The sequence below is a fragment of the Gossypium hirsutum genome, chromosome A04 (genome assembly GCF_007990345.1).
Source record: "Gossypium hirsutum isolate 1008001.06 chromosome A04, Gossypium_hirsutum_v2.1, whole genome shotgun sequence".
Lineage (NCBI taxonomy): Eukaryota > Viridiplantae > Streptophyta > Magnoliopsida > Malvales > Malvaceae > Gossypium > Gossypium hirsutum.
The window spans coordinates 11,917,612-11,934,425 of NC_053427.1; the positions used below are offsets into that span (position 1 = coordinate 11,917,612).

The window sequence follows — 16,814 nt, forward strand, 5'->3', positions numbered from 1 at the left end:
AGCAGAATAACAATCTCTCAAACATTCTGTAAATACCTCTACTGGTGCCATTTATTTATAGGAAGAGAAGGTAGAACCTTTGTAGAATTGTAGAAGTTTATTTTAACTATAAAAATAACATCCTACTTAAAGTAGAAGAGAGGTGAATGTCCCACCCTAGTATTTCTACTAGGGTTGTCACCTCCTTCAATTTTTTATTTATAAAAAGACCCAAATGTCAAACATCCATTTATTGTAATAGCTCGGGTTAAACCCTACTCGGAACAGTAGTTTTGGGATCACAAATTCGAGTCAAAAAATATTTTAATATTATTATTGGTTTTTACAGTATGTGAATGTGCATGTGTGAAAATTATGTGAGCTAATTTTACCGTTTAATAGCTCAATTTGAGAAAAAAAGGACTAAATCACGTAAAATGCAAAAGTTGCATTCTATATGATAAAGGTGTCTATTTGCCATAACTTATTAAATGGGAGGTCCTTATGTTGTAATTAGACCATTGATAGTGGAATTTGACATAATTGGGCATTAAATGAATGATTTTAAATGGTTATAAATAAGGTTAAAATGGTAAATAGATTATTAATGTTATATTAGATAAAATCAAGTGAAATTATCATCATTTTTGTTCATCTTTGCATTGAAAATAAAATAGAAAGATAGGGTTTGAATGCTTAAACTATTCAGCCATTGATAAGCTTGATTAAGGTATGTAATTTGTTTGGTTTTTGATGATTTCTATGTTTTTGTAATCGTTGCTTCGTTTTTTAGCTAACCCATGCCTCAATTTTTGAAAGTGTTGATGATTTTGAAAGTTATCATTGATGAATTCATGTGTTTTATGATGTTTGATGATGAATTATGAAAGCTTGGTGCTTGATATACATGTTTTGTAAAGTGATTTTGAGTGAAAATGCGTATTAGGGATTAAATTGAAAAGCATAAATTGAGGGGTTAAATTTTGAAATAAATGAAAAATATGGACTACTAGGGACCTATAGAGAATTCGGCTAAGCATGGGCTTTGTTAAATTTTGTATAATTTGTGTTTTTGTGATTAAAACGCTAAATTGAACAAATGTGAAACTCTAGGGGCTAAAGTGCAAAATGAAAATATGTGTTTGTGGATGAAATTAAATGAGTTGGTGATTAAATGGGTTAATTTTGAATACATATAGATCAAAAAAAGAGGAACTCGGACTTAGATCGAGGCAAGAGCAAAGTACTTGATTAATTGACTAGTTTCGTCGTTTTTACATCTGAGGTAAGTTCGTACGTGATAAACATTGTTGTATTTATGTTTTTAATGTTTTAATAATGCATAAATTGTATATATGAAACTACGAATGCATACAATGACAAATCTACTATATTTGGCACTCAGTGTGTGTATTGGAATAGCTTCGGCGTTATGTGGCACTAAGTGTGTGATATCGAGATAGCTTTGATTTAATATGATGGCACTAAGTGTGCGATATCGTTATAGCTTTGGCTAAACAATTATGTACTAAGTATGCGAGTTCTTAAAGCATTGAAAGATTTCTGAACGATTAAACATATTGAACAAAGAGGTGAGAATGAAATACATAAATATAGGAAAGTATAGGTACGTACGATGCCTATGTGGTAGATGATACTATGTGTATAAAGCTTGATGAATTTGTATTTACATGATAAATGATCATAGATTAGATTTGAATGATGATATGAGAACTAATAAGTATTTATTAATTGATAAATTGTATAATATGAACTACTGAGTGTTTTTAGTATGAACTTACTAAGCTATGAAGCTTACTGTGTGTTATTTGTCTGTGTTTTATAGATTATCGAAGCTAGCTCAGACTCAGAGATTGTCGGGAATACGTCATCACACTATTGATCATCTCGTTGGTACTTTTGAAGCTTTGTATATATAGTATATGACATGTATAAGCTAATGTCATTGTGGTATGTTTTGAGACTTGATTTTAGCCATGAGATTTGGCTTGTAAATGTTGGTGTGGATTTGGCCATTTAAGTTGGCTTCAGTTATGTGTTTGATAAGTTATTTATGTGATGTATATAATGCTTATGTGATAGCTTGATTATGGGATGTTGAAATGGTAAGTTTTCAGGTATGAAATAGGTGATAAGATGATGATGAAATGATTTTAGATATTATATAAGTTTGATGATTTTGGCATATTGTTTCGGTATGATTTTGGTTGAGAATTTAATTAGAGAAATGGTTAAATATGTAATGGCATGAAATGTATTTGAATTGGCATGTTTAAATGCTTATATATATGTTGAAATGGTACCAATTTAATGGCTAAGTGAATATGTAAAAAGGGTGGCATATTGGCTTTACAAATGGCCTATTTTTGTCCACACGGACAGAGACACAGGCGTGTGTCTCAGTCGTGTGTGACACACCGTCATGTTACACGGTTGTGTGTCCCTTGGGGTAGTCTTACAATTTAAAGTCAGTCTCGAGCATGGCCCTAGCACACGGGCGTGTGGTTAGCCGTGTGCCCAAGTCAGTTTCGACCACGGCCAAGGCACACGGGCGTGTCTTGTGGCTGTGTGAATAAGTCTGTATGTATGCCCTATTTACGCACAATCTATAACACGGGCATGTTTGGTAGCCATGTGAGGTACACGGCCTGTTCACACGGGCATGTGACCTTTAAAAATAAGAAAATTTTCTAAGTTTCTAAAAGTTTGTAATTGTTATCGGTTTAGTCCTGAACCTTGCTTCAACATGTTTTGAGGTCTCATAGACCTATGTAAGGGACATTGTGAATGATTTATATGAACTTTGGTTATGATTGCTTACATGTATGAAAATTATGTGTATTGATCGATAATGCCTCGTAACCCTATTCCAGCGATGGATACGGGTTAGGGGTGTTACATTTATTAAATCTTTCATCACCAAATCATGAATATTTTCTGGTTAATCCAACTTAAAAGTCGAATTACACTTATTAACAATAGCCTGGTTACAAATAAAATCAATTATTTTATTACAAAATCTATTGGCCCACACAGCCTTGGAATAAGTAAATTGCTCTATCTATTCGCATATCACCTTTAAGTAATAGCCCAACAATGTAATATCATGACCTCTTTTGTTTATGTAGTTAACCAGATTGACACAGTCAGTTTCCAAAATCATTTTATGGAAATTGAAAGCTTTTGCAAACTTAATACTTTCTTCCAAAACTTTAAGTGCGGCCTAAGTAGCTGTCATCTCCGTATCAATAAGGCCCCCAACCTCAAGCATAAAACCATCTGAGTCATGTGCAATCAACCCAAAGCCAATCTTTTCTGATGAAACAGTAGCGTCAAAATTGATCTTAACGATATCGTGAGGGGTTTAATCCAACATTTTTTAATCAGAGACACCGGCAATAAGGGTTTATAAACCAAATTATGAATCCAGAAATCTTGACTCAAAGTAGCAGCTCTTTCCTACACCACCCTTGCTTCTTCCTATTTAATTCTAAAGAGAAAATTGTTTCCATTATTCCAGCTATTCTAGAGGGTGGTTATGAAGTTAGAAATAACTTTAAGGTCCAAAACCCTCATCACGTCCTCTATCCAATCAATGCACTTAGAGTAAACACCCCATTCATGTTATATGAGGGGATTTGGGCCTTTCTTGCGTCGGGTCCAATTACGAGTCTTCCTAAACCCTTTTTGACCCAATACTCTCTAATATGATCCAACCCGATTCGCTTTTTCTATTTTCCAAAATAAAAATTAATATTTATAAACACATTTTTCTCATCCCAACTTTACCCCTAGAAAAATTTTGACTATTTTATCCCTGATAAAATTTAGAGAAAATATGATCAATATGTCACAACTCAACATGTTCACAATGACCGAATGATTTATTTTCATTTTCAAGCTTCAAAATAGTCCAAAATCATAAATTCATTCTTCCATCATTTTTTAAGTAATGCTATATTCATTTCCATTTTTGGAAACCTATATTCATTTCTAAATGATTCCTTTTCTTCATTTCGAAAAAAACCATAATCATTCTTGAATGTTTCCCATTTCTCTTTTTCTATTCATTATGTTCATTTTTATTCAAACACACAAATCATTTTTGGTTTCAACGAGCTAACGGAAGGACCCATTGAATATACGTAGTTGAGGCTCAAATGATTTATAAATAAGTACCAACTTTTCACCTATTAATCATAAACTCATGTAGTCACAAAGTCATTCCACTATAGTATCGTGACTGAGCTCTCCCTAACGACATAGCATTACGAAAACAACTACTTAGTGCCCATTTAATGACATTGTCATAACTGTGTTACCTCCATAAGATATTCTTGATCTCTTTGGGATAATATTCGTTCTCCCAATATGATCCTATTTTATCTCATGGTAAATATTACATTTTCCTTCAAGAAAATTCAATCACTATCAAAAAATGATCAAGTCATCTATCACAAAGATGGACAACCTGTGGCCACGTTTACTTTTCATCAACCATGTAATGCCAATGAAAAGATATCATTTACTCATGTTTTGGGCTATGAATTCCACTATTGTGAAGGATGCTACATACTAAATAAGTCGAACACCGAACGTACCATTTTTTGGTTCCTTATCTATTTGAACTCAAGTTTTTACTTATATCAAAGTGTACGAGTCATGCATACATTGTCTGCCATCCATAAAATATTTAGGTATGTCACGCTATGAACGTCACAATTGAATAAATCCATAAAGAAATTCAAGATCTATTCTGCTTGGGTCTTGTTCGATACACTGTCAGTCTAGTCAGTCACATCTATTTCTCAATTTTCTGGGAGTTATCCGCTCTGATGCCGAAGATAAGGCATCTCCCCAATTGGACTTGATAGACGAAATATTAGTCTTTTAATTGTTTTGCTCATTTTTTATTAGACTAAGTATATGTTTAGGTTTATCTACTAACAAAAAACCTATCTTTCTGTACTATGATTCGACTACATAATACTGTTTAGTATTAATTAAACATTTAGACAACCAATGAGTAACATTTGTTTCTATTTTGCTTTGAATGCAAAAAAAAAGTAAGAACAACCATACAAAGTATATTAATGTAATCAATGAATTTGTTTTATCAATTAATCTATTCAAAAAAATAATTACAAGTGTATATTGGCGAAAATACTACATTTAGGGCACCAGATCCAACATAGCCATGTACTATCAACTTGTAGTAGCAGGTTACATTAGGAGAAGACCCTAACATTGATCAAACATCTAAAACAACTGGAGGAAAATTTTTCTCCCTGATTGTAGTTCTTTGTCCAAGCCTTTGCAAGGTATTGTTTGGAAATCAACCACGATACTTGGCATGTACTTCTACATTGAAGATATCCACACATGAAGTTCATTGTATTACACATCCCAGTCACTGTACAACTGCTCCATTGCCATTTTTTTCACCCACCATGCTTTCTTGTACGACACCATGTACTTGAACCGTATTTGCATATCAGTGATAAGGATCGCTATAGTAATGGTGTGCATGTCTTTTACTAGCAATAGGATGTGGTTGGATATTGTTTTCGTATCTAGTTTGTGGTGGTCTTATGTCATATTTGAAGTCGTCCATGTATAGGGCCCTTCTAATTTCATCTTGTCCACAATTGAGTTCTTTGTATTAATGCATCCCGAACCCGCTTGTTACACCATTCTTCAGCCCTCTAGCATTCCTTAACATATAAAATTAGTGTGGACTTGGACCATTGTAGTCCAACGACCCTTTCATAATATATTACTTGATGGCAAATACCCAGTTCGCTTTATTATCGAACTGTTTCCCAACAAAAAACTTCTTAAAATATGAATCTGCCCCAACCATTGAGCATGTACTATATCTGGGTACTTGTGGAACTTGGGTGCAAGTACTTCATTGGGTCTACGCTCAACATGTGGGCCTCAGGGTCATTCCATATAAATATACCATGATTCGAGTTCCCGACCAAAGGGAGGTGTACGCCTTGACCCTCTTTCGTGCCTTAATCGTTGATATCGTCTGAGACCTCATTCGTATCGGGGTCACTAATTTCTTCACTGTCATATAGAAATGAGTATCATTATTGGACCCTTCTTTACCATCTACGTTGGTTCCCATCACCTCCAAATGTATCTCTAGATAGGGGCCTGAGATAGGGTTGTTTTACGAACTTCCACTATAGTTTGGATTTCGAGCTTTTGTAATATTCCTCTATAGCCTTACTAATCTTCCCATTTAACATTAAGATCAAAGTCAAACTCGTGATGTTGACTTCTTTAAGGGACAATTTGAACAGGCTTGGGATTGACTAACTCAATGAATAACTTAACTAGTCGAGGGTTGTCGATCCCAGCCGGGCACTAAACTGCTATCCTAGTGCCTAGGTCATCATGATCTACAAGTTTCATCTCCTCGAAATTCCACGGATCTAAGGAAACTGGAAATTTGTAGAATAATCTTGACACCATCTTCCCACAATAGACAACTATTTTTGCATTAATCTTTCGTTTCAGTTCTTCTAGCGTTACAGTCTTATTGAATCTTATCCCTAATTTTTCGCGGCCTTGAAATACACAACATTCTTCAGTTGTTTGTATGAACTTATACCAACAACATTTGGTTATTCATCTTCAATATAATTTGTTTTCTCTTCAACTAAACATAGATATTTCCTTCTTTTTTTCTTTCTCTCTTAAACAATTAAAGCAAGAAAAACTCAACAAAAACCCAAACTGGATGCATATATATCTTGGTGGTATCACCACACAATCTGCCAGTACATTTTTTTCTCTACCACCAGTGTCCACAAAGAGAATGTTGACAAAAAAAATTTTCCAAAAGAATATGGTGTTGGCAACAAGAAAGCCGTCACAAAAAAAAAATATTTTCCTCACATCGATTCCTTCAAGAAGAACGTCTGCAACAAAAAAAAAACAATTCTATTAAAATTAACCCACGCTGGTGCTAGCAACAAGAACCTTGACACCCAAAAAAGTCATCCCTCTAGCAAAGGTGTTGGAAAAGTGCGGCAATGCGAACCCTAACAAGAACACCGGTACCAAAAAAGCACTGACACACTTATTTTAAAAATTTGAACCAGCTTCAGCAATGTGACCGTCGACACCTATTAAAATATTATTTTTTATTTCCAAAATATCATTATTTTTAAGGTGTATTTGAAAAATATACATATCGGTGCTAGCGAACATAGTGTTGGCCCCACAGAAATCATTTTTTATAGATCGAGCAATCTTCAAGCAATCATTACATGATGATGGAGGGTGGTGTCGGGGGTGAAATGGTCGGCACCAACATGCACTATAGAAAATAAGTAATTTTCGTACAAGATATTGCACATGGGTCATTTTCATAAATAATCAAATTATTGGGGTCAGTTTAAAAAAAGGCTGCATGGCATGATGCATTACTGAAATTTATCAATTTATCTTCATTGAAGTAATTACCATTCATGTAGAGGTCCAAGAAGAAAGAACACTCTCGTAAAACAAAGTTTGATCCTAATCATCTCAAAATCTTAATAAGGAATTGTTTTTGACTTTTAATTATTTAAAATAATATAATAATGTATTTTTTTACTTGAAAATACCCTTAAAGTAAAAACGAGTAAAAAATAATGTTATAAATAAAAATCATGGATACAAAAAGTAAAAGAAAAATAAGAGAATGTGAATATTATTTTTATTGATTAAACATTAACAACACTTTAAATTCACCATAAAAATATATTTTATTTAAAAAATAAAGGCACTAATAACATGTTCTAACTTTTTTTAATTGTCAATATTTAAATTTATATTATCTTTTTAAAAGTACAATATAACATACTTTATCATTGCATTTAATATTTGTGTACGTATTAATATGTCTGTATCAACAAAAAATACTTCTATATATACAACTTCGCATTGTTCCAATTCATAATCCATACCAAGTGAAAACGATCTATTGAGCAATAGTTTGAAGCTTCAGAAATGGCTTTTTGTCTATTTAGTTCTTTCCCGATGTGCAGTTTCCCCATACACTCAAAATGGAAAAGCTTCTCATACAATAGGTCAAGCTTTCGTAGGTTAACTATTTTTTCTGCCTTACAAAGTGATGCTGCAAACAAAAATTCTACTGAAGACGCCATCATAACTAGACGATCGGCTAATTACCACCCTCCTATTTGGGATTATGGTTATGTTCAGTCACTCAGAAATGATTTTGTACAAGTATATTTTACATTCTTAGTGCATATATACTTGGCAGTTAACATCATTTTTGTTTTGCTTTTCCTTTTTTTCTCCCTAGCAAAGCTAAATTTGGAGCAAGCTAACAAAAACTTGATCTGACCTGTGTGTATAGGATGAATCGTACAAGGAACAAGCAAGAAATTTGAAGGAAGAAGTGAGGATGATGCTTGGAGATGTGGTGGATCCTTTGGAGAAACTTGAGCTTATTGATACCTTACAAAGACTTGGCTTGTCCTATCACTTTGAAGCTGAAATAAACAAAACCATGAAGAATATAAGTACTAATCACATCAGTACTGCTGCATGGAAGAAAGATAATTTATATGCTACAGCTCTTGAATTTAGATTGCTTAGACAACATGGGTATAAGGTGGATCAAGGTAAAAACAAAAATTAAAATATTGGATGTATCAATTTTTATATCTAATTTAATGATACTTAACATTGAATTATTTTCATCGAGTAGAAGTTTTCACTTGCTTCATGGATGATGTTGGAAACATTAAATCAAGCCTTAATCAAGATTTCAAGGGACTGCTCAACCTGTATGAGGCTTCATACCTCTTATTAGAAGGTGAAACAATGTTGGAGAATGCAAGAGAGTTAGTATCTAAACTTCTCAAACAATATTTGAAGGAGAACAATGATCATCAATATCTTTGGACGCTAGTGGACCATGCCTTAGAGCTTCCTCTACATTGGAGGATGCCAAGGTTGGAAGCTAGATGGTTCATAGAGGCGTATGAGAAAAACAAGGATAGAAATCCCATTGTTTTAGAGCTTGCTATTTTGGATTACAATATTGTCCAATCTATGCACCAGGAAGATCTTAGAAATGTTTCAACGTAAGTATGCCTACTACATACTAGTTCAAAAATTTAACTCGTATGTGCTTCAACACAAGTATGATTTCCGTTTTTTTTTTTACTTGTATTATTTAGATGGTGGAAGGAACTTGGTATTGGCCAGAGGTTTAGCTTTGCTAGAGATAGGCTGATGGAAAACTTTTTATGGGGTGCGGGAATGATAATTGCTCCTCAGGATGGAAAAAGTAGAATAATTCTTACAAAGGTCAATGCGCTAATAACAGTTATAGATGATGTTTATGATGTTTATGGAACCTTAGATGAGTTGGAGCTCTTCACAGATGTTGTTGAGAGGTTTGCACGTCTGATTTTATCTTCTCTTGGAAATTCTTACCAATGTTTAATAATCTTTAATATATATGATGGTGTAATTTCAGGTGGGATATAAATGAAATACAAAGGCTTCCAGACTATATGAAGATATATTACCATGCTCTTTACAATTCCGTAAATGAAATGGCTTTTGACACTATTAAGGAACAAGGGATAGATGTCATTCCCTTCCTTAAGAAAGTGGTATTAAACCAATTTCTTGTCTTTTTTCTTGCTTTTCCTTATCAACTCTATCTTATTTGTGTTATTCATCCAGTGGACAGACCTTTGTAAAGCATATTTGGTGGAGGCGAAATGGTATTACATTGGATATACACCAACTCTAAAAGAGTACATCGATAATGCTTGGATTTCAATAGGGTGTTATTTAATGCTTGCTCATGCCTATTTGGTAACTAGTCATATAACGGAAGAGGGATTGCACAATATCCAAGAAAATTACATCGGTGTATATCAGCCCTCCATAATTACACGATTATCAAATGATTTAGGGACATCATCGGTAAGCAATATATAGTTGTAAACTTCAAATTTCCATTAATTAATTACTCTAATACTGATATGTGTGACTTATTTTTTTTTATTTTTGGGCTAGTATGAGCTAAAAAGAGGTGATGTTCCTAAATCAGTCCAATGTTATATGTATGAAAGTGGAGCATCTGAGGAAGAAGCTCGTGAGCACATAAGGAAGTTAATTGACGCAGCATGGAAAAAGATAAATGAAGATCAAATGGCTAAACTTCCTTTCTCTCCGACGTTTATTGAAAGTACTAAGAACATTGCTAGAGTGTCTTTATTGATGTACCAAAATGGCGATGGTCATGGTCATGGTATGGAAGATAAGGAATATAAAAAAAGAGTGTTATCATTATTTGCCCACCCAATTTCTTTGGCCAAATGATTAAGAACATTGGAATTATTTCCGTACAAGGTCAAGAAAATTGTTAGTTTTTAGTGTAATGTCAAACCATTTTATGATCTTTTACTATGATTTACAATAAACTTAAGGTCTCATTTACTTTTGATGGTTTCTACTTCTCTCTATTGTTCTATTTATGAGTCTTTGAAGCCTTTGCTTGGAACTCTATTCTTATAAAATGAATGCTACATGTTTACTAAATTTAAAAGAAACAAGAAAGGAAAGAAAAGAAAAGTGCCAATACATGAGCCCCATGACCGAAAGAAATTTATTATTGTATAATTTTTATTAACTTATTCTTAGATTTTAAATTATTTTTAATAAATAATATAATAATTAAATATAATTTTAAAAGTTTACATAAACCATAAATATAAATTAACTAAATACTTAGAATTTTTTATATTCATGTGTTAGTTACTAGTTATTAGATAAAATGATAATGTAACAATATCTACCATATGTTATTTTCACAATGTTTAACATGCCACATATCTGCATAGCATTATTACTTTTAAAAATGTTTTTTTCCCCTAAAATTTAAATTAAACTTTTGGTCACCTATCTTTTAAATAATTTTATTTAGGTCATTTAACTTTGAAAAATTTACAATTTGATCACCTATCTTTTAAATAATTTTTAGTGATGGATTATTTGTTTTGATATTATGAAATTCTCATATTTCGATTAGAATTTCTTTATTGGTTGATGTAATCTATAATATACACTTAAATATATGATGAATTGGATATCAAATACTTCACTAATGAATTTGGATATCAAATACATGTGTCATAACATTGCTACACTATCTAATCGTTAGTCTCTAACGGTTTTGTGACCAAAATTTTTTTATGTTCCTAATATTAATGCCCAAATTGATATTTTTAATAGTTGAATGATTGAGCCTAAACTCCTCGAATCATTAAATTTTTATCAATGTAATTTATACATAAAATATAGTAAACTTCTTAACTAAAAAATAAGTAATTATAAAATAGTAGCATATGATAAAATAATAAATAATTGATAAATAGTTGTAATTCTTAATAAAATTAAGAAATGCTAAAATTCTGGTAGAAATGCTATAATATTACATTATAGATATTTGATAGTATGGAAATAAATTATTGATTATATACCATAATTTTTATAATATCAAAGTCTAGTTATGCTTTTAGGATTATAATTTTTAACATTTGAACCAATTCCGACAATATAAATGCTGAAACTTATTAAAATATTATTTTTATATCTTAGAATACCAGTATTTTTAAAGTGCATTTGAAAAAAAATACACACCAGTTCTGGTGAATATAGTGCCGACTCTAAAAAAATTCATTTTTTATAGACCAGACAATCATCAAACGGTCATTACAGGATGATGGAGGGTGTGCTGGATATACTGTAGAAAACAAGTTATTTTCGTACAAGATTTTACAGCTAGGTCATTTTCATAAATAATCAATTTTTAGGGACAATTTTGAAAAAAAGCCTGCATGACGTGGTGTATTGCTGAAATTTGTCAGTTTGTCTTCATTGAAGTAATTACCATTTGTGTAGAGGTCCACGAAGAAATAAAACTTCCGTAAACAAAGTTTGATCCTAGATCATCTCAAATATCTTAATAAGGAATTATTTTTTCATTCTAATTATTTAAAATAATATAATAATACATATTTTTTATTTGAGAACATTATTTGTCCATCCAATTTCTTTGCCCAAATAATTAAGAACATTAGAGTTATTTCCATACCGGGACAAGAAAATTATTAGTTTTTAGTGTAATGTCTCAAATCATTTTATGATCTTTTACTATGGTTTACAATAAACTTATGGTAGTGTAAGAACTATCCTAGTACATGTTCCCTTTTGCTTTTGATGGTTTCTACTTCTCTCTATTGGTCTATTTATGAGTTTTGTAAGCGTTTGCTTGGAACTCTATTATTGTAAAATGAATGCTACACATTTTTTAAAAACAAAAGAAAAAACGAGAGGGGAGAAAAGGAAGTGTCAAACATACAACGTGACCCCATGACCAAAATAAATTTATTATTATGTAGTTCTAATTAATTTATTTTTAGATTTTAAATTATTTTTAATAAATAATAGAATAATTATACATAATTTCAAATTTTACATAAACTATTAATATAAATGATTTGACATCAAACTATACAAGTTATCGATTTAAGCAGAAAAACTAAACATGTTTGAAATGTTTTTAATATTCATGTGTTTGTTACTAATTATTAGATAAAATGATAATGTAGTAACATCTACTATATGTTAAATGCTATTTTCACAATGTTTAACATGCCACATATCTTATAGCATTATTACTTTTAAAAATGGTTTTTTTTTCTTAAAAGTTAAAAATTATAATTTTTATCATTTATCTTTAAAAAATTCTATTTAGGTCATCTAACTTGGAAATGTTTACGATTTAATCACTAACTTTTTTAAGTGATGAGTTCTTTGTTTTGACATTATGAAATTCTCATATTCGATTAGAATTTCTTAATTGGCTAATGTAATCTATAATAAACACTTAAATATATGATGATTTGGATATAAAATATTTCATTAAATGTAACACCCTAAACTCGGCCTAGACGTTATGGCCAGATCCGGAGGTGTCACAAAGAATGAGTTTTGATAACGAAATCTACACGTTAAAACAATTTCAATTTTTCAACTCTTATTTGCTCTTATCCACTGTCAAAATGTTTATTCAGTTAATCAGTATACCTTAAAACAAGTTTTATAGCGGTAGCTTACGAAAAACGTTGTATTTAAAGAAAATAGTCCGTACTTTTAGAAGACCTTTGTTTTAGTAAAAACCATAGTTTTCAGATATCAATCACAAATTAAGTACTAAAACGAAAATCCAAATCCAAAAGAAAACCAGCCAAAAAGTCTGGAGAGTCTAGTTATTACAATAAAAAAACAGAAATAATCCTTAAAATAAAATAGAAAAAAAACCATAAACCCAATCAATTTACGTACTCATGGTCACCGAGAGGCTCCGTCGCACTGATCCGCCTAAGTCTGCAGATTATCAGAACAAAACAAACAAATGGATGTGAGTTTTTGTAACACCCCGAATTTTTGGGCTAGAAGTTTTGGGTTCTATGGTTCTGGTTAGAGGCAGGGGTGTGCTATTGTGTGTAGTTTCGCATCTAAGTAACAGAATGGGTCTGCTAGTCTGGTGGCTTAGTTGTGTGTAGTTAATATGGGTTTGAGTCCTTGGGTGTGCATTTTGGGAGAACCTTTTTATTTTGTTTTGTTTTTAGTTAATAATAATGATTTACTGTTATTTATTTATTTATTTTTATTTTTATTTTTATTTTTCTTCTTTTTGTTTCTTTTTTCTTTGGTTTTTTTTTTCACTTTCTCCTTTTCTTTTTCGATTGGATTTTCTTTTTCTTTCTTTTTGGTGGGGAATGATTTTCACGTGCATACTTCGAAGATTATTGCTCTCCATCATCGTAACAGGTGTGGGATTTAAAACTTTCTTATGTCATTTGCAAAATTAATTTTGTTAGAACGTTGCAATCTTGGTGGCTTTTGGAATTGATCGTCAAGGTACAGTAGTACTGTCGAATAGCATGGAAATTCGCTTTGGTTAGTAAGGTTCTGAGTCTATTGGTTAAGGGTAGATGTAGTGACCGAAAAACCCGTTTTTCAAGCTATCTTGGGGTGGTTTCGTTGGCCACTGGGGTTTCCACACGGATGTGTACCAGTTCACACAGGCTTGTGCCTTTGGGAATTAGTGTTTCCAGGCCAATTTTTGTGACACATAGTCGTGTTGCTGACTTGGGAATTTTATTGTTTCTTACACGCTCGTGTCCCTTGGGCACACTGGTGTGTGAGTTTGGGGATCAGGGTTTGAGTGATTTGGTGTCACACGGCAGTGTGACACGACCTGGCTACACGACCGTGCCTTAATTTGGAGATTTAGGGATTCCACACGGCCATGTGTTTTGGACACACGGCGGTGACTGGTGGGCACACAGGCATGTGAGACCCCCATACAGCCGCGTTAGTCCTTATAACATCCTCTACCTGTGTCCGATGCTAGGACAGGATACGAGGCATTACTAGACCTAAACGCAATCAATCATGCAAACCTGGCCATAAAATTTCATTTATATTTTGAAATATTCAATCATATGTACATAGTCCCTTATTTGGGTCTACGAAACTCAAATCATACTTTAGAAGGGGTTCGAGGCTAAACCGAGAACCTCCGAAAGTTTTACATCACTTAAAATTTTTTTCATGTTTTGGAGAGTCACATGCCCGTGTGGGTCGGCCGTGTGGTGAGCACATAGGCTATTTTCCAAGCCTTTTTGTCACCCTTTACATGCACACACACAAACATGGATCCAGATGTATTCAACATCCTCAATTACGATGAAAACATTTCATTTACTTATCAACATACATGTGTTGCACATTCTCACATTAAATCAAGTCTAGGCACACCATATCTTATTCATTTGGCTTTATCAAATACCTTACCAGTTATACCTTTATACCATAGTTATCTTCATGTCTATTTAATTCCAACTTATCATCAAGCATAACCTTCTAGCCAAGTCATAACTTTATATAGTTTCCACATTTCACATGCATAAAACAATATGCTTAACTAAGACATTCTACACCAATTCCATATTCAATTTAACATTATTACTATTTCTCACTTTATACCATTGTACCATGGTTACCAAACTATCCATCAAACATCCATGTTCAAGGCATTATCATTTTATTTCTACATTACACATTTAATTCATGGTCATGATCACCTCAATTGGTCATAAAACATGCATTCAATACACAAGACTTATTACCAACCATGCATGGCAAACAGGCATATTCACATCACAATTATTAGACACAACATGAATAGCTAGATTTACAAGTCGTAATCAATAGCTCATATAGGCTAATACATTTTTCCAAATTATAACAACAAATGTTATAAAACTAGGTCCCTATACATGCCACTCACTTGATATTTCTAACTTATGTATAAATACTCCAAAGGTATTGGCTTGATAGTGTGATGCTGCCTCCGACGATCTCCAACCCCGAGCCGACCTGAGAACATTAAGGAATGGAAAGGAGGGAGTAAGCTTTACGCTTATTAAGCTCGCATGAAAAATAATAAGAAATGTATTAACATGCTATTTTCAAATTCTTTCTATTTATTCAAAGTCCAGTCAAGCTGTTTTCCTGAGTCGCAGTGATTAAATTATTTATATCTGGAGCTACGGAACTCAAAATTAAGATATGTTAATTTTTTCTGAAACTAGACTCACATATCTTCTTACTGTAAAATTGTCAAAATTTTTGGTTTAGCCAATAAGTACAGTTTATTTTTTAACATTACCCCCGTTTCACTGTCTAATAGTTCCGACCTCTCTTCACTAGAATTAACTATCTCATAGTACGGGACTTGGATGATGCTCCCATCTATTTCCATTGAAAATAGACTCATTAAGGATTTTAAGGATATAATTTATAACCCATGGTTATTTTTATACAATTTCTAATGATTTTCCCAAGTTGGAACAGGGGATTCCGAACTCATTCTAACTCTATCTTATAAGAATCCCAATATCTCATAATATGAAATTCTTTTTCTTACACCATTTCCTTTATATGAAAATAAACTCAATTATCTTTTATTTCATATCTTATTCAACTTATAATTAGATTTCTACCATTTTTGGTGATTTTTCAAAGTCACACAACTGCTTCTGTCCAAAACTATTTTATTACTAAATTTCACTCTTTCATGTTTTCTTTGTAGTAACTTTCATGATAACACTTATTCCATATCAATCTTACCAAAGTTCGATCACATATCGAGCACATTGCTCATAAGTTTACACATGAACCTTCACTTATTCATTACATAGTCATGTTAGTAAATTTCTCGTTGAACTCATCGGAATAATAACAGATACCCGGTGGCCTGTACATATTACCACCCTTGTAACCAAAGTTCTTTGGTACGCATAGTAGCCTGCACTTAGTACTATACATGTGACCTAACAATCTGGTACACATAGGAGCCTGCACTTATACTACACACGTAACCTAACCATCTGATACACGTAGTAGCCTGCACTTAGTACTACACACGTGATAGAAGCTATTGTGTAACACCCCGAACCCGAGACCGTCGCCGGAGTCGAACCCGAGGTGTTAACAAACTTCAAACCACTTATTAAAATTTTTCCAGACAAGCTGCCAATCTGCGTCCTAGTCACTTTAAAAATCATATCTTGAGTTCTGGAACTCAAAATCCAGTTCCGTGAATTTTCCCCGAAATTAGACTCATATTTCCTTCTACATATTTTTTTCTAGAATTTTTGGTCTGGCCAATTAGTACAGTTTATTAGTCA

The 16,814-nt window shown here is 32.6% G+C and overlaps 1 protein-coding gene across 1 annotated transcript; it reads left to right on the top strand.

Annotated features, from left to right (window-relative positions):
• Positions 1-7,807: 7,807 nt before the first annotated feature.
• On the top strand, positions 7,808-10,493 carry LOC121227951 (terpene synthase 10). The gene is made up of 7 exons (XM_041110920.1): positions 7,808-8,250; positions 8,384-8,651; positions 8,738-9,116; positions 9,213-9,431; positions 9,515-9,653; positions 9,727-9,972; positions 10,066-10,493. Exons 1-7 carry the CDS (start codon positions 8,011-8,013, stop codon positions 10,369-10,371), a joined length of 1,797 nt encoding a protein of 598 aa, XP_040966854.1. The 5' UTR covers positions 7,808-8,010; the 3' UTR covers positions 10,372-10,493.
• The last annotated feature ends 6,321 nt before the right edge of the window (positions 10,494-16,814 follow it).

Coding starts and splice junctions, on each gene's coding strand:
- LOC121227951 (XM_041110920.1), top strand. CDS start 8,011: ATGGCTTTTTGTCTATTTAGTTCTTTCCCGATGTGCAGTTTCCCCATA. Junction 9,117..9,212: donor GATCTTAGAAATGTTTCAAC/GTAAGTATGCCT, acceptor TGTATTATTTAG/ATGGTGGAAGGAACTTGGTA. Junction 9,973..10,065: donor ATGATTTAGGGACATCATCG/GTAAGCAATATA, acceptor TTTTTGGGCTAG/TATGAGCTAAAAAGAGGTGA.